General features: G+C 41.9%; 1 protein-coding gene across 7 annotated transcripts in view; it reads right to left on the minus strand.

Annotated features, from left to right (window-relative positions):
• Positions 1-460: 460 nt before the first annotated feature.
• The window catches only part of clcn3 (Cl-/H+ antiporter 3), a 37113-nt gene continuing 19113 nt past the window's right edge, over positions 461-18460 (minus strand). For 4 of the 7 annotated variants that reach the window (XM_023396758.2, XM_023396753.2, XM_023396757.2 and 1 more), the window contains 13 exons: positions 17712-17872; positions 16481-16580; positions 15399-15586; positions 14802-14924; positions 13299-13505; positions 13102-13182; positions 12755-13007; positions 11847-12139; positions 11566-11752; positions 10656-11054; positions 10232-10448; positions 8626-8701; positions 461-3862 (listed from right to left, as the gene is read on the minus strand). In XM_023396758.2, the coding sequence (XP_023252526.1) occupies positions 3686-3862; positions 8626-8701; positions 10232-10448; positions 10656-11054; positions 11566-11752; positions 11847-12139; positions 12755-13007; positions 13102-13182; positions 13299-13505; positions 14802-14924; positions 15399-15586; positions 16481-16580; positions 17712-17858 (2448 nt within the window). In that variant the 5' untranslated portion in view covers positions 17859-17872 and the 3' untranslated portion in view covers positions 461-3685. Of the gene's footprint in view, positions 3863-6445; positions 6484-8625; positions 8702-10231; positions 10449-10655; positions 11055-11565; positions 11753-11846; positions 12140-12754; positions 13008-13101; positions 13183-13298; positions 13506-14801; positions 14925-15398; positions 15587-16480; positions 16581-17711; positions 17873-18460 lie in introns of all 7 variants that reach the window. The other 3 variants (XM_023396755.2, XM_023396759.2, XM_023396756.2) reach the window with 2 other exon arrangements.

An 18460-nucleotide genomic window follows, 5' to 3' on the forward strand; every position in this document is an offset into this window, starting at 1 on the left:
AGCACAGACAATCAAAACCCGTCAGACTAAAATTTGAGATTGACCAAAAAAAGTAGCAGCATGATAAAGATCATGTGATATGGTTGAAAGCTCCAGAACAAGTGAAAAATAGACACTGACTGGAAATTATTTCAGTCCTAAGAGTATTTATATTTTATATATGAATTTAAAAACAAAATACAGTGTTTTTATAGAACATGCAGTAAGGTCCAAAAATCTGAGACCCCTTTGGACCTTTTTTCTTTGTACATGTATAAACCCATTACTGGTAGATACTGGGTATTTTTTGAGGTAAAGAATAAAAAATATTAAACTTTTGGCAATGGTACAAAAACCTGTGTATATTGGCACCATAACTGAAAAATTAAATAATATTTGCCCAGAAATGTAGGTTATAAAAAGTAAAGAAGTGAAGGATGAGTGTGGAGAAACTGAGGGAGGAAGAACGAAGACAACCCAGTGCAATTTGAATCTTTTTTCCTTTTAATTTAAAACAAAATTTAATCTTTACATATTTTGTTTTAAATGTACAATCAAACAATCAATGTAATCATACATAAAATTCTTCATAATAATGCACAACTCTATCGACACTACCCATAAATTAAAAAAAAAAAAAAAAAAGGAATAAACATCGAGATCAGTATGAAATACAATGTTAGGCAACACCACTGGTTAACAAAGACGACGCTCTGCTCCCTGTCAACCCACAGCAGGACAGTCACTGCAACGGAAAGACGTACACAGGATGAATCCCACCTCCCTCCCTCACTCACTCACTCACTCTCTCACACACACACACACACACACACACACACACACACACACACACACACACTTTTCTGCAGCCACTCTACAGGTAAGGTGCCATCTCCTCATCGCTTCAGTTCCCTTCATTGTTTTTACTTAAAAAGGACGACAACATGCTTTGAGGACAAGGTGTGGGAGATGAGCGGGAGTAAGCAGGTGTTTGTGAAAAGCCTAAAAACCTTTGCCAGGCACTTGGCAGACGAAGCAAGATTGGACACACGAGACTGAGCACAACCTGCTGCAACCAAAAGCAGATGCAGCCAGATGTCTTCGTTTTTTTGTTTGATCTTACTGGTCACGGGATGACTGACAGGATATGAACCAAGAACTTTTTTTTTTTTTTTATTTTTTTATTTTAACACAAAATTAACCAATTTTGAGCTTGACGGTTCATTCTTGACCTTAGACACAGTAGCTGATAAAACAATCTCAAATTAAAGTCCATCATCAGCTTTTGACCATATTAATCAGTCTTATAGATGTTTTAACTTTCCACCATCATCAGCACTTTTCCTCATCTATGTTGGCTGAAAAGTCCATGTGGTAAAACACAGTCTAACACTAATAAATGTTGAGTGGAGATTATTTTATCAATCATATTAAATTAAACTAAATCCAATTGATGCTTTTATCTTGTGAGGTACAGGACAGTTGCATCTCCTGTAGAAATTATGAACACATATATAACATCGCTCTTTGTTGATACTGTTCACAACTCATTTGTAACGTCCTGAACACGTAACAGGCTCAAAATGTTGGCAACCACTGAGTGATCCAATCATGTTTAATCTACATGTGTGACTGAGGAGCAGGTGTGCCAGGTTTGAACAGTATCTATTGACTGATGAGTAGTTTGAACCGGCTTGGAGCTGCAGGCCTGGTGAGGTTTTTTTTGGTTCTCCAGATTGTGTTAAGTTTGGAAGAAAGTTTAAGTTATTAACTCAAATTTATTTAGTGCTGGAAACTGTTAAATGATTAACCATTCAAGTATTTTTAAAGCAGCAAATGTTCCAGCTACTAAAATGTAAAGATTTGGTAGTTTTATTATGATTGGAAATTGATTTGGAATTTTTTTTTTTAAATCAATATCAAGCTTGATTAATTGAAAAAAAAGACAGGTTGATTAAAAGTTAAAATAGTTCAAAATCACTTTTTAAACTGTAATTTAATGACCTGGTTTTGTTTGAAGATTTATTTGTTTTTATTTCTAGTTTAATCGTCTTAAAGCACAATGTCAAGTGTTATAAATCTCTAACTAACTGATGCCTGAACTTCCACCTATCTGGCACACAATGTAGATTAAAGCAAACACAACTGTTAGCAAATACTACTCAAACAAAATGTGATGTGGACACGGTGCCAAATGGATAAAATACCTCTTTACATTTTGAAACATTTCATTTTTCTAGTGTTTGTGTTAAAGTGTAAAACTGAGTTTTTCTTGTGGAATGTAGGATTCTCGTTTCCAAAGATGGAAAGAGTGTTAAACAGAGTCTGTCGGGACTTTGAGAGAAGACACTTTATTTAGCCTTTATTTACTTTGATAAACTGAGGGAGGATTAATTATCTACTAAACAATATTTCCTCTTTGCAAATATAAGATGTTACTTCCCAGAGACATGGACAGATTTCAGCAAAAAGAAAACAAGTCGTCCCCATGTAGCATCTTCACCATCTTTCTTCTCCTCTGCAACAACTTCAACAGATTCACTTAAAACAAGTGCAGATTTCCAGTTTTGTTTTGCTTCAAGCCATAAAAAGTTAATTGTTTATAGCAAGATCAATATTTTAAAAGTCATAACAAGAGTAATATTTTGAGATGAAAAAGGAAATTTGATTTTTCTTTTCCTGTAACCACAGTAAAACTCAACCCGGACAATTTTTCCTTTCTTTTTCTTTTTTTTCCCTCTTTACGTAAACACTCAGCCAGCCTTCAATTTTGAATGGACGGGCACACACACACACACACACACACATATGCACGCGCACGCACACGGCTCAAGCTGGCTCAGAAATGATAAACACACTCTCACAAAGGTCTTACTTTTTCACTTTTTTTCATTCTGGGAAGGAACAGTTTTGTTCTTGAAATACAGTACCCATCTATGTCTCTCTACCTCCCTCTCTCACTTAGAGAGACACACACACACACACACACACACACACACACGCGCTCATTAAAGCCATCTCATTTAGACCGTCCTCTCAGTTCCCACGGTAACCTGGCTGGAATGTAGTGGTGCTTAGGACACACACATATTCTCACACACACTAATTCACAGGTAAACGACACGTTTTCTGGAGGACGGACAGGTGTGGTGGGTGCGTGTGTGGGGTGAGGAAAGTGATGTTTGTTTTTTTTGTTTATTTTTTTTTTTTTTTAACGGGAGCCTGGAGGTTTCAAGGTCCCTCATCGCATCCCTCATCAGCGGTTCATTCTGACCTTTTACCCCAGCCAGGCGACGCCCACCACGACATCAGCAGAGACAGGACGAGGGTGAGGCACATGAAGAGTGCAAATGGGTGTTTCTTTACAGGTTAGGGGGCGTATGCGTGTTCGTGTGTGTGCAGAGACAGCATGCATGTTTGAGGTGTCTGCAAGTGCAAAAGTGTGTGTTTTTGTGCGAGTGTGTGTGTGTGTGTGTGTGTGTGTAAAAAGTGCATTCCTTGTGTGTGTGTGTGTGTGTGTGTGTGTGGCTTCAACCCGTGACCTCCTTGTGTCCTCAGCAGCCAGAATGATAATAACAAAGTCTTTTTTTTTATCATTGTCTTTTCCCTCTAATGGCCGGTAAGTCTCTGAGGGCCACAGTCAGTCGGCGAGGTTCAGGGTCTACTAAGCTGAAAACTAAAAAGAAAAAAACAGGATCCAGAGATGTCAGAGATTGGAGCCGTCCAGGAGATGAACCTCCTCCTCCTCGCTGTCGTCTCCCCCTCCAACCCGGCCGTCCTGGAAGGAGCGGATCAGTTGAACATGATGGACTCGGGATCTTGGTTTGCCATTTGAGCCATGTGACGCAGGATATCTTTTTTTGTGATAATACCAAGAAGCCGCCTGCAGGTGGAGACAGAGGAGAGGAGGAACAGGAAAGAGAGGGGGGGAAAAAAAGAGGTTTAGTGAAGTGATGAGGATCTGGTGGTTTGTAGTGAGGGAGAGAAAACAACATCATGTTTTTGTCGGCAAGGAAGCATCCAATCAGAGAGAAGCACATGATTTTAATTTTATTCCATTTTGGTTCATTGGTAATGAATTATAAAAAATTAATGTCTGGAGCCAACAAAAACATGAGTCCCTGAGGAAGCAAAAGTCAGCAGGAGGAGGAGGAGGAGGAGGAGGTGAGTAAACCAGAGGAGGAAGAGATGAAAGCAGGTCAGAAACAGCACCCGACTACCCTCTTCAGAGCAGGGTGTCATTTCGGACCCTGCACCAGTTTTGGTTTTATGTTATTGGTCCAAAAAGAGGCTGGTGAGAAGAAGGAAGAACTGGATCCTACAGGGGAGACGGGGAATACTGAAGAGCATGTGGTGAAAAGTTAAAGCCTCGGAGGAGAAGAAGAGGAGACACGTCCCTGTCACAGGAGGCTGAAATCATTTAAGGAGATGGATGTGGAGATGGGGAATCCACTTGTCTTTAATGTCCCACTTTGAGTTACATTTAATTGTTTATGCAACTGAACAAACAGCTGATTGGATATTACAGCTAATTATAGCCATCATAGCTAATACACCTGGATTAACAACAAAATGGTAGGAAACTACTTTATGGTCCGATAGTTTTCTATATTTCTACATTCTGCTTCAACAAGCTCTCTTATGTGAATCTGTCTGATTCTTCTTTTCATTCCTTTTTATAGTTAAAATGTCTAAAATGACTAAACTACAGCTTCCATTTAAACTGCAGCGTTTCTCAACACCACAATAGGATTTAACAGACAATGTGACTCTGTTTCACACAAACAGACAGAGTGAGACCAGAAGAGAGCGCCGTGACAGGACACTCAATATTTTCATTGTGAATTCAGAGTTTCTAAACCGTGGGACAGAGCTGCTTCCTCCTCCTCATCTCCTTCAAGTTTTAAGCACTTTTACGTAAACCAAGTCTGGGTCTGACTTAGTCCCTAACATGTTTCTGAAAACTCAGTCGGTCAGAATTATTCCGTCTGAACCAAGAGCACAGATGAGATTCGTCTAATTATAAAATGGCTTTGATTTCACAGCTACTTCAACATTAAAAGTGATTAATTAAGTTCTGTTTCTGATGCTCTTGAATTCAGGCATGAATGTAGTCTGAGGTCAGGTGAAGAGAAGCATCTGAAGACTTAAGGAAACAGCTGAAAGCGGTGAGTAGAAGCTGTCCATCTGCTACAGAGCTACAAGAGTGCAGAGCTGGGTCCAAAACGTTTAGTGCGGTTTGTTTTTAATACTGTGAGGTGGAGTAGATTCATACATTCGGCTTCGTTTGAACCCTGGAGAGTCAAAAACAAAGAGTCTAGAAAACAAACATTTGAACCCAGGTCTGTGTGAGAGGAGTTGAGACGACCTGTGGTGGGATTAGAGCTACAGCTACTGAGCAGCAGGAGGCATGAAACACTGGTGAGACGTCACACAGATCGGACACGGGTTTCCCAAGAGCTGCTGAGATCTGCAACCGTCGTGTTCATTTTCTGACTAGTGAAACAAACGCAGACAGTTGCAGACACTTGGGATACCAGGTGCAGATCAAAGGGGATCAGGGATGCAGGGACAGGGGAATTAAATGCGGTGTTCCCTGTAAGTCAGCGGTGTCCAAGTTCAGTTTAATGTTTTGATTCCAGGAAATGACTGGAACTTCTGACCAGGAAGTGACATGTTACCTAGAACTAAACTTAAAACTAATTTACAATACAAAATAAAGCTGTGAGAAAATATAAGACTTTTCTTGTGAAGTGGAGAAGGTACAACGCATGCTAACACTATTCTGTATCAACAGTGGACATGTTGCTGGACAGTGAAAAAGGACATTTCAACTAAATATTCAAAAGGTCACCCTCATTTTGTTTCTACTGAGGTCAGCTTCTACTGCAGCTAAAGATTTCCTACATTTCCCAGAATGACTCAGCAACTGAGGTTTAACTGGCTGAACTCACAACGCGTTGGCTCAGAGAGCAACAGTGTTTGTATGGGCCTTTTGTGTGAGAGTGTAATAAAGATGCTAAATAACTCCTCAAGAGCCTCTAAGAGCATCATTCAATGAGTCTGACTTTTCTTTTGTTTATAAAGTAAAGATGCACTTCAAGGTTTTTTTTAAACAACAAAAATCTTTTTTTCTCTCTCTTGAAACTGGACAGGACACCGGCGGCTTAGAGCAAACACTGGCAGGTTAAATCATGGGATTAGTATTTACTTCATCAAGGTAATGTTATCACACCACGTTAACTGGACAGCGCTCTGCAGCGCTACTAGAACCAATCAGCACAACAACGTCACTCCACCACAGTGCTCACTACCACTACAGAATGGGGGTAATGGGGGTAATATGGGGATGAATCGTATCACTACAGAGGTTCTCCCTCTCCTTCAATAACAAATTCCACCCATAAAAAAAAAAAAAACATTAAAACAACGGTGGTCCGCTTTCCCAAGGCGGCTAGCTACTCGCCAAGTGGTTGTTAAGGCGACGAGTCAGATGTCGTCAATCTGTGGAGACCCAGGGCGAAACGGTGGGGTTGAGAGGGGAGGGGTTTAAAAACAAAACAAAAAGAAAAAAAAAAAAAGGAAAAAGCAGTCGTTAATGAAGACAGAAAACTGAGGGTGGGTGAATACTTTCAAAATGAAATGACCAGCTACTTAACAAACAACAGGCATCATGGTTACATGACGGCAGACATGCTGAGAAATTATATCTACCACTGAATGTCTGGTTCTACAGTATGTGATCGGATCTCTGCCAGAACACGTCTAAGCTTTGTAGCTACTACACATCAGGAAATACAAATAACATGAAGGTGCTAGCATGATGCAGCTGACACGGCACTAAGCAGAGCTACAGTAGCTACAAATGCAGTTTAACAGGGACGAGCTGCAAAGCTGCACTCTGGGAATCTAATGAGCACGTTTCAGACATGTAATCTGTAACACTGCTGGCTTCATCTACCCGTTGAACGAATGGCATTCGAACACAAACTACAGGATCAAATAAGGGTCAATCAGGCTTGTGAAATGATCTTCAGAATTTATCTTAAAGCTTATCTTAAAAAATTCAAGTTGGTGAATGTGTAGAGGTTTGTGATTGTGGAAAAAAAAAGCTTGTGGACTGATTATATCAGTGGTGCAGTTACACAAAAGCCCTGAGAAAAAATGCTTTTTCGCGAACACCAACACATTCATGTTACATAAAAAGTTAATACTTAACAAAATTGACAAAAAAAACAAAAAACAAGCAGGGCTTTGACTATAAAATTATTTCTCAACATCATTTCACCACCTCAAAATCTTCTTGGCCCATATTTGAGCTCGTAACAGACCTCCGTAACCTAAATGCTAGCTGCAATGCTCACATTACATTTCCTCGAGAGGGAGCAGTGGTACTGCTTCGTCAGTGATGGATTTTAAAATGTATTTTGCATTTGAAAGACTGCTCATCTTTGCGGTTTAAGAAGTGCATGAGGGACACTTCCCTAAGCTTCTCACCAGTCTTATCGACTCAGATTTCTGAAAACATTTCATCACTGGTGTCATCATGTGTCAGATAAGATAAAGAACTGTGAGCTTGCGTCAGAATCTACAATCTGAGTCTGACTATTTGCTTTCACATGCGTTATGGGAAAGTTTTAGCCGGATATTCACGCTGTGAGCAGTTTGCATGATTTAAAGCTGAAAGTGTGGGGAGACTGATGATCTGATGTTTTTAATGATTTTCAAAGTGTGTTTTTACTGTTTCCTCGCCACACCACAACGAGAGGCAAAATAAATTACACATCTTTCTAGACCAGGCTTTCTACAATTTTCACCAAGTTAAATTTAAGACTTAAAATCAGCTCAGTAGCTGTTTTCATTTCATCATTGGCTTTTTAAAATTCTTCTCATCCACTCCGACTTAAAATTAAAACATCAAAGTTCATTTTTGACCTTCTTATGGTTGAAACCTTTCTATTTTCTAGATGATAATTAAATGACTAATTTATTGCGGTGCTCCTAAAAGGCAGAACAAGTCACTCATTTAAACTCTCTGGCTTTATTTTTTATGCTGCTGTAGCCTTCATACTAACGTGAGACTCAGACCTGAAGAGTGTTGAAAATTTTATGGAAATGTTACAGAGTCCTACCTGGTAAAACGTGCGGTTACAACTTTTACAGACAATAAAAAACTCAGGGAGTTAATAGAAAAATATACCGTCGTGTTTAACTGTTTAACTGCCAGCACTTTTACGTAACGATGCACATGTCTGAAAGGGGCTCTAAAGTGATGTGCGTGACAGTTCCCATGGAGGTCCAACATTACAGGACCCACAATAAACACAAGAAAGCTTTTCTGCACGATGTCTCCAAAAGTGCAACAGCTACCGGCAATGAAGATGGAGGTCAGAAAACGCCTATGTGCACATGTTTCTCTAAGATGAACGACTTCATTAAAAGTGAATCCACACCAACCAAACCAACCCATGAACAACAGAGTGCAAACAGTAAGAAAGAAAAAAGAATAGGGAGGTCTTAATGTTTAGCTGGGAACTGTCAACAGCCTTTCACACCAAGTTTCATGCATCCCTCCAAAGAGGCGGAGCCTAAGAGACAGGTGTGATAGTGTGGGAGGGGTCACATGTGTGGGGTGGGGCTAGTCACCAGGGGCTCCGTGTGCTGCTTGAGCTCCTCCAGATGCTCTAATATATTCTTCTTTGTGATGATGCCCAACACAATCCTGAAACACACACCTGTTACTCGGTAAACTGCCCAAAAACAAAAACAACAAACAAACAAACAAACAAAAAAACAACAAACAAAGAGAAACAGAGAGAGAACAGACAGCGGCAACACAAAACATACATAACAGGGTGCAACTTAAAATATTAAACAGATAAAAATATACCTCAAAGTTACACAATTCAATTAACACAAAAAACAACAAAACTGGATTAAAAACTAAAATATTATGTCAATAGCATCTTAAAATGTAAATTATATCAAATGTAGTGTAAGAAAATCAATGTCCAAGTACAAGTTTGGTGATATTCTATATTTTTCTTGGTGTCAACAAATTCAATGAAAAGACCAAAAGCAATAAATTATTAATCTTTTGTCTAAGTATCCATACTCTGATTGAAAACCGTTCCTGTTCCTGTTAAACATTAACGAGGTAACATCATTATGATAAACATGGGCACTATAGTTTATTTGAAGATGGTTCCACATAAACTCTTCTGCTGTCATAAATACTCACTGGAGCACCAAAGGTGTATTGATCCCCAGTTTAAAATAGTCCCCAGCGAATGCACTATTTACTGTTGGAGTAACATTTGATTAAAGACTACAGCGCTCCAGCTGTTTTAGGAAATGACTGAGTCTTTAAAAAGAAAAATAAATCCATATATCTTTAAAGACTCAAAGATGACGTAGGCCACAGACAGCGTAGAGAAGTTATAAAGTACTAAGGGATGAATGAACATCACAGCTATACTTATGAAATTTGTTGGCATTAAGAAACATATAGAATAACACCAGCCTCATCCTTTAAGATGGACATTTAAAAAATATTTAAACAAAAACAAACACTGCTGCACAGCTCCTTTCTAGTGACGATAACAACTGATCTGTAAACTGAGGAGTTTATCAGATATTACAGACAATCAACACTGTAATTCCTGCATCACACCAGCAGGTGGCTCTGTGCAAAACACAAGTCTGTAAAAAAAAAAAAAAAAATTAGACTGGACCGCCTGACAGTGTGCATCAAACCTATCACGAGATATTTGTCATGTATTTCCACTAACTGTAAAAAAACAAAGCCAGACACTGTTATAAATTAATGGGGGGAAAAACCTTAAATGTTCAGATTTCCTGTCAACATGCTTCTTCTCTCAGATTCAGAGCACAAATCGAATGGTTTTCCTGACCGACTATATTCTCCTGGCACGATACCTGTTATGTAGTTGTAGTTAGTTTCAGCAGCTCAGTCTCTTCTACTGAGGAGACTGTCTGTTATTGCTCAGTAGGAGGATAAAGGGAGTGCAGCACAGCGGTTAGGCCAGGCCATGCAGATTACAGGGTAAATCCAGGGATCTGAGAGCCCATGCAACACCAGACAGTGTGTACATGTGTTTGTGCAATGTTTGTCAACTTCAGACGGGTTAGTCAAACGTAACGGCACCGAAAAGAAAGATGGGGAGAAGGATTCGCCTTCTCCTCTTCCCGCCCATCTTCTTTTATTCCCTGCTTTTCAGTTCCTACTTACCCGTTGTGAGTGACCAGGCACTGGCGCAGCCCCAGCTTTCTGAAGATGTCCACCACGATCTCCATGGGTGTGTGGTCGGTGACGGTGAAGGGGCTCATGTCCAGGATGGAGCGCAGCTTGAGGGGCCGAGGGCTGTCGGCCGGCAGGGTGGGTGCGTGCTGAGTGAAGTACACCCTGGAGTTCAACATGATGCCCTCCTGCTTACGACGCGCATTTTCTGAGGAGAGAGGAACGAGGAGGAACAGGGGAATGAGAGATGTGGAATAAAGAGACACGTGCATTATAATCAAAGGATTGTACCTTAAATGAATCCAGGCACCAGACAGACCAAGTACAATTCTCATGCTGTATAACTGCTCTTACATTTTGCTGTGAAATGTGGGAGAAACTACTTTGTTGAAACAGTCTTGCTCTGCAGCGTTACCTATAGCGATAGTGATGTCCCTTCGCAGAGCAAAGCCCACCAGCCTCTGGGACTCCTTGGACACTATCACAGGGAAACCATTATAACTGGTTTCATTGATGACGCCCTGCAGCTCCTCCACCGTCAGGTCGTCCTGCGTCAGCACCGCTAGCGGCGGGTCGCTGCGTCGTGGCCTCATCACCTCCCTGGCCAGCGTGGTGTGAGTGAATTCTTCCTTGGCGTCGAGGAAGGGGTATCCGTTCAGACGGATGTGGGCCTCGTAGATTCCCTCGCGGCCGAACGCGTCACCCACCCATTTGCTGGTCATGACGGCAGCCATGAGGGGGACGATGTACTCCAAACCACCTGTCAGCTCGAACACAATGACCACCAGGGAGACCGTCATACGGGTCACACCACCTGCACACGGAGGAGAGTAGGAAAGTAACGTAATAAAAAATGAGTATTAGCCCCATCTAGAGACTGAAACAAAAACATGTAATTTTAATTATTCAAAACAATAACTCAGTTTTTTAAACTCACTCTACAGATGTCTACCTGTAGGAGCTGGGGTGGATGACATGACAACATCTTCGATTACAGTGTATGTAATTTTATATCTCACCAGTAATACAGTATTTATCGAGATAGTCTATTTTATAGAAGAAAGAAACCATTCATCGACAAAATAATGTGGCCTATTTTTCTTTGTCTAATCCAGTGAATTGAATACCCGGAAAAAATAAATGTAATTTATCTAATTGAAAGCAAAAATAAACCAGTCCAGTTTCCTCATAAAACCAGATATGAAAGAGATCTGACAAATACTGCTTTAAATCATCATTATCACTCAACCCCTGTTTGAAACAAAGCATTAAAACAAATACATACACTGTCACTGTAACTGTTGCCATACTATCTGCTGACTCACCCAGACATGCCGCAGCCCCCACCATGGCGTAGAGCCCCGGAGTGATGCAGTCGGCCCCGACCTCGCACCACTCTTTGAACAGGAACCAGTCATGGTGGTAATAGGCCAGCTGCTCCACGGCAATGCCAACGATGCGGCCTGCGATCGCCCCGATGGCCATGCTGGGGATGAACAAGCCCGACGGCACCTGGGGACGAGGAAGTGGAAACTGGCTTTAGTTGTTGATAAAGACGTGCAGGTTAAAACATCTGCCTTGTTAGGAAGAAACATCTGGGGATCACCTTGAGTCCAAATGTGAATATGGTCATGATGATTTTAAAGATCAGCGCCAGGCAGAGTTGCCACATGGCGGCGTAGACGCCGGGCCCCGCCGGGCGGTTGGGGTTGTCAGTGAAGGCCTTACTGCCGTTCATCTGGCTGCGGTACTGGCAGAGCTGCGACGACTCAAGAGGGCCGCAGTCGGTGAACAGCTCCTTTATCAGCTCACTGGTGTTCTGACGGGTGTACGGGTTCGGGAAAGCAACCACGGCTGTGATGGTGGCCACGAAGATCACCTCCAACACTGGGTACTTTCCTGAGGAGAGAGACAACCCAACGTGAGACTCTGTGGGGAGGCTTTTAGCATGATGTTGCATATTCAGGAAATTACAAAGAACCAGAGTTGTCTGTTAAATCAATGGTGATGCAATGTGAAATGCTAGTTGCATGACCTACTACATCTTCTGTTTCTGTCTCTATGCCTCTACTTTAACCCAAATCAGTGAAGTGAACATATTATAAGTGTGACAGGACGTTAAAGGGTAATTACCTCAAACATTCAAAATATATGGTTTTAGCTCCCTCAGTGTTTTTGTTTTCCATCACTGTCACTGCTGTCGTCTGTGTGTTTTAGCCAATATTCCAAGCACATTAGCTGAAACTTTTTCTTAAATGAGCTGTTACTCAGTAAGTATTTCCAGCTGTGCATGCATGTAAACAATGGTCTGTCTGCTCATAGCCTGGTAGGGGGACATATTGGCTGTTTGCTAGAGAATATCAATGTGTTCAGTCATTCATGTTTGCTCCACAATGATTTATTCCCACATCTGCTGCCATGTGACGTCTTTCTGCTCGTACAAACAGCTTCACGTCTTCACCTTCTCATATCACGCTTACTGATCCGAATCCTGAATTAAGACAAAGTAGTTACCGAAGCGTGTTGACTTGCGCCGCCGGCACCAGGCGATGTTGGCTCGGATGAAGAAAGCTCCCCAGAGACCTCCAAACACTCCCAGAAGGATGAAAGGGATGAGCTCAAACAGGTACCAAGGCGTGTGGTACTCCACGTAGAACAGCACCAGACGGCTGTTACCAAAGGGGTTGATGGACCGCAGGACGAAGGCCGCCACAAGGGCGGCAAAGAAGGAGCGCCACAGCGTCTTGAGAGGGAAGTAGTAGCTCACCTGGAAGAGAGAGAGGAGAGTTTGGAGCATGAAAATTCAGCTGTAGAGGAATTTCTGGTTTTCAATCAGGAGCGTAAAAGGACATTTCCTGTACCTCCTCCAAGCTGAAGAGAACTCCTCCTATCGGGGCTCCAAAAGCCACAGACACCCCAGCCGCCGACGCAGCAGAGAGAACCTGAGAGGACAAAACAAACGCACCTCAGCTGACATGATGGCTTCTTAAATGTGGTCACAAAACACCTATATTTAAATGGTCAAATATCATAACAGCCACCACCTCTTCTCTCTCACCTCTCGTTTCTTGGCCTCGTTCTTGCTGTACTTGGGGAAGAGGTAGGAGAAGATGTTCCCACAGCAGCAGGCCACATGGACCAGGGGACCTTCCTTCCCCAGGCTGAGGCCGGACGCCACAGCCAGCACTAGAGTAATGGTCTTGATCATCAGCGTCCACTTGCCCAGGTAGCCCCGGATGATAAACCCACTCAGGATGGTCTTGATCTGCAGGGAAAAGGGTGGGTAGAGAGAAAGAAGATTAAAATGAAGTCGAGCTACAAGGATACATGCAGCATAGTTCAGGGTGTGATTCCCATGGAGGTCACAAAGGGTAGAAACACCTTCATGGCATCTTTATTTTCATTATCCTTTGCCTTTGCTCTTATATAAGAGCTAGAACTATCGCAGCTCTACTTCACACATTCTAAGAAGTGCATAGAAACAGTGAACGTCAGTAATTAAGAATTAATTAAAATAAAGAGAGAGATGACATCATACGTCCCACCCTCGCACTGTAACAAAACCACGGTTCAAACCGCAAAGATATTCAATTTACTATGATGTAAAAAACAAAAACTGCATTTTTGATTATTAAATGACTCAAACAATTATCGATGTAGTTATTCTTTTACTAAAAAGTGAGTAGAGAGCTGACAGGAAATGGGGCGAAAGAGAGAGGAGGACAATGACATGCAACAATTTCCAGGCTGGAGTCACATCAGGGACAGAACCAGCATATTTTCAATTTCGCTTCTTCAATCTCTTTGAGCAAATTCACTCAGGTTTTTCTTCAGTTGCATCTCTGTCTGATCCTCTCATTTATTCTCTTCCTGTCAACAGTTTCAAAGTCACTGACTACCACACAATTTCCCCGGCAACGCAGTTCTAGTTTTCTTGTTCCCACGGCAACAAAAAGGAAACATTTATTTTGAAACCTCAGAGCTCTAACCTCAAAGTGGCTTTTTCACAGTGCGGTCGAACCTGTCCCGTCCCCCTGCTGCCCAGTGAATTAACAATTTTAAGCCACTTCTAGGGCGTTAAAGGGAAACCCACGAGCATGAAAGCACGCTGGGTGGATCCCAAAAAGTGCACATAACCAATTAGATCACTGTCATGGAGAGTCAGGGGCAGCTGCAGAGATTTCATGTGCAGCTCGTAGGTTCTGACACCCACAGCAAATCGATGAAAGAACCGAGGCATAAAACAAAACATCAATAGTCTACAGAAATCCCACACAAGCTACTTTTCTTACTCTGAAAGAGAAAGAGAGACACACAAAAAGAGATTGCCGACTAGCCTTATTAGTTTAGTGGCAAATATTGGCCAATCTTTTACCAAATGAGTATAAGTTCAAAACTTCCTGTTGGGAAAAATGACACTAAAGTCAATCCTTACGTCTCGGTTGACGGAGTTTCCCACAATAACTTCAATGCATTACCAAGGAGAGGTTTCCGAATGGACTGTACATGCAGCTGCTCGCGAGTTTCAACTGTACTTTTGTGAGAGCACAATTTTCCTCACCTCAGGGATCCCTGAGCCGCAGGCGTAGGGAGCAAACACCTTTACCAGACAGACAGCCAGGAAGGCGAAGGACAGAGCCCAGTAGATGTACATGAAGTAGTTCATGATGTACGAGCCGGGACCCTGAAGTGAGGCGAGAAAGACGGGAGAAGGTGAAGTAAAAGAATAAACAACCTGAAACTCACCAGCACCAAATATCATACAGTATAACATATAGTCTGGATGTGTGAGAGCATTGGCGAGCATGCATGTGTGCTGTGCAATTATCTCTAAACAAATCTTTCTTTACTAAAACGAAGCTCCCCCTCCTCCCTTTGTCACTGTAACTTCTGCTGCATTCAGGTAATGAGGGAAAAGTTATTGGGGTTACTGAGTCTGAACTGACGGCAAACATCATCAATAACACATTAGAACAGTAGCAGATCAGAAAAGAGGGAGGCTTGTTACTAAAATATAACAGAATATACGTATAGAGGAAGGGAAAATAAAAACCTCTCTTCTCTCTGACGTTGATGTAATAAATTAAAACATTATTGAGCAACAGAATAATGTTGCTGCAGTGACTGACGGGCCTCTCGTGTGCCTGTGTTAGTCTACCTCAGCCTGCCCCAGTATTAGCTCAGCCCAGCTCTTCCACTGGGGACACTTGTCCCGCTCAGCGAAGGTGGTCTCATTGGACGTCCAGCAGCACTGCTCGTGGTTGAACCACATGGCGCTCAGACACACGCCCTCCTTCAGGTCGTTCATCCAATCAGCAGCAATGTCAATAAGGCCAGCCAAAGCACCTGGCAGGAGGAAGAAGAGGAGGAAGGAAAAGAGGGGGCAAAGAGGTGATGGCAGGGAGGTGAGAGGAGGTAGAAAAAGAGAAAAAAGGAAAAAAGTGTTTGGTGGCTGTTAGCTTGCTAATTGCCTGCTATCAATGTCACCGTACCAAAGGAAAATACAAAATGAGTCCTGATGAATCTGCGATCAGGCTGCCCTTTCATTTGCATCCTTCTCTAAAAATGAAGTGCTTTTCCTGATAGCCAAACAACAGGGACACCTACGGTCACACTCCCTAAATATTTACCTACATCAATGCAAAATGGAAGGTTTTGTAAACAAATCACTACAGGGATGTTAATATATACAAGGAAGATCCACATCATATGGCGGACACTTCTCAGAATAAATATTATAACTATATATTAAAAGTCAATGATGGTCTGAATTAAATTAAATACTTTAATTACATATTCAAGGCCAACGTGTTGCAGGTCAGATGAGCCTTTATCAGCTGTGTTACAGGCTCATTTAGGCAGAAAAATGTCAGTCCATACATCAGACCTTTTTATCTGGATTAAAGCAGGGGAACACAATGAACCCATTTCTTATTTCTCTTCCTTTGTAACTTAGAGAAGCTTCAAAAAGGCACAACTTTGACTAGGGTGGTACAAAGGCTGGTCGGTTTTCTTTCTCTTGGTAGTCGTAAAAACATAAATAATGTGTGGATCAGAGGACTGAACTCTGGTTCTGGTGAAGAAAGTGTGCTTATGAGAAATGGGTAAAAGAGAGCAAAAGACAGAAGAGACAGAAGACTGAGCGTGGGCTGCCTGAGGCGAAGCATGTGAGAGTTACCAGCAGAGGAGACAACAGCTGTGAGTGTGCGTGCTTGTACAGCATGTGCCAATGTGTGTTACCTGAGGCCAGGCCGGTTAACGTCACCACCAGCCACCCTGACCAGGCATCGTACAGGCTCTTTGTGAACTCCCATGCCGACTCCTTTTTCTTACTGTTTATCTGAAAACACAGAGAAAAAAAAAAAAATCATAAGAAGGTAGATCTTTTACTGGCAGTGATGCCAAAGGTCTGAAAATACCAATGATAAGTCATTCAGTGATCTGCTCTTGCGGCATGATTTCCACTGTTGCTTCAATAAAACTGATGTTTGCTGTAAGGCAGGATAAGACCAGGTTATAAAACCAATGTTTGACCAAGTATTCAAATACCAATCAAATTCTCAGAGTTATCATTTCCGGGACAGCTGCACTAAAGGGCAGGAAAATTGAGTCAATATTTGGATAGACGTGTTGACAGAGACAGGTGAATCAGTGACGAGTTGTGGGCGAGGAAGACGACAGTTTATTGTGTGTGTCCATTCATTCTGGTTCATTCATGACATCTGCACAATTACATTTCTACACTGTCGAGTTCATTCTTGACCTTGGTCTTGGAATTTATTTCTTGTCACTCTACATTTCTACAATAAAAATAGTTGCCTCAAATATTTGATATTACATTCTTTTACCTCGATTTTCCGAGGATCAAGTTTTGTTTTTGTATGTATGTTGGGCTGATGGAGCCGCTGTTAAGCCTTCGAGCCTAAAATTGCTGATCCTAACTACCCAGTTCTTCTTTTGTACGATCCAAACAAACTTCTGCTGCTGCTGCAGGAAATGTGCGACACATCACTTCCTGTGCAGCGGAGGATTTTTTTGCTGACACCAGCTAACGTGAGATCTTTATGAACTGGAAACGGGCCAAGCCACAAACATACCTCTGACTGCTTAGTGTTAATTTAAACATCTTAGTTACAAAGCACATATAAGCAGACTCTGTGACATGCTTCAAACAAAGTGTGTCCGTGTCTAACAGCATCTGGAAACTCCTTTCTAATTGGACAGGTGTGTGAAGGTGTAAAACAACAACGTGAATATATCAGAGCTCCGTTATTCCTTTTATAATGATTGATTTCATCTGGATTAAAAAGACAAGACGCAAAAGACATAAAACTGTGGGAGAGAAACTGGGGAGGCAGGAGGAGGATATGACAGCCAATCAAAACAGGTACAAACCCTACTACCTTTAGTCTGACGAAAAGTCATATGAAAAGTTTGTTTGAAGCCTATGGAGGATTTAAGGAGTCCTCACCTTCCTGTGTCTCTCGCGGTCCTTGCATTTCTCGCGCACCCAATCGATGGTGTGGAAGTCGTCGTAGGTCCCCACACCAGGGATGGGCTCCTCTAGGAAGTCCAACAGGTGTGTGGTGCTGCTGGCGACCCCGCCCCCGTTAGACATGGCGTAGTTAGACCCTGAGCAGGAGAAACAGACAGAAAGCCTTTAATTAAACAATATTCAGTATGATAAACCATATACAAGCAGAATACATATATATATATATATATATATATACATATATATATATATAATATATATATTATATGCAAGCGTGTTAAGATTTAAAAAATAAGAAAAGATTGTGATGCGGTTATTTTGGCTGTGCTGCTCTGCTGTACATGTGACCGTTACAAATGGTCCTGAGAAACAGAAAGATCCATCACTGCACTGGCTGCTGCTGGCTGCACATCAGAGCTACATCCCCATCAGAAACACTGCTCAGCCCCGCTGAGAAAAACCCGTAAGGCATTTAGTTCATCATCCCATCTGGAACCGAAGGTAGTGGAGGCTTATGTGCACTGTTGAAACATTTGAACGGGCAAACAGTGCTGAAACACCTGGAGGAAATCTTTTATCCATACTTTGTACAGTCGGAGCTCCCTGCTGGTCTGAGATGCAGCTCACTATGTGTGGGTGGATGTGTGCGTATATGCAGATGGTCTTTTGTATTTTACTTTTTGAAAGTCTAAGCTTTCAAAAAGTCAATCAGCAACCTCTACTAA

This window comes from Seriola lalandi, unplaced genomic scaffold (genome assembly GCF_002814215.2).
Source record: "Seriola lalandi dorsalis isolate HSWRI2012SDOR001 ecotype SW California unplaced genomic scaffold, Sedor1 jcf7180002054983, whole genome shotgun sequence".
NCBI lineage: Eukaryota > Metazoa > Chordata > Actinopteri > Carangiformes > Carangidae > Seriola > Seriola lalandi.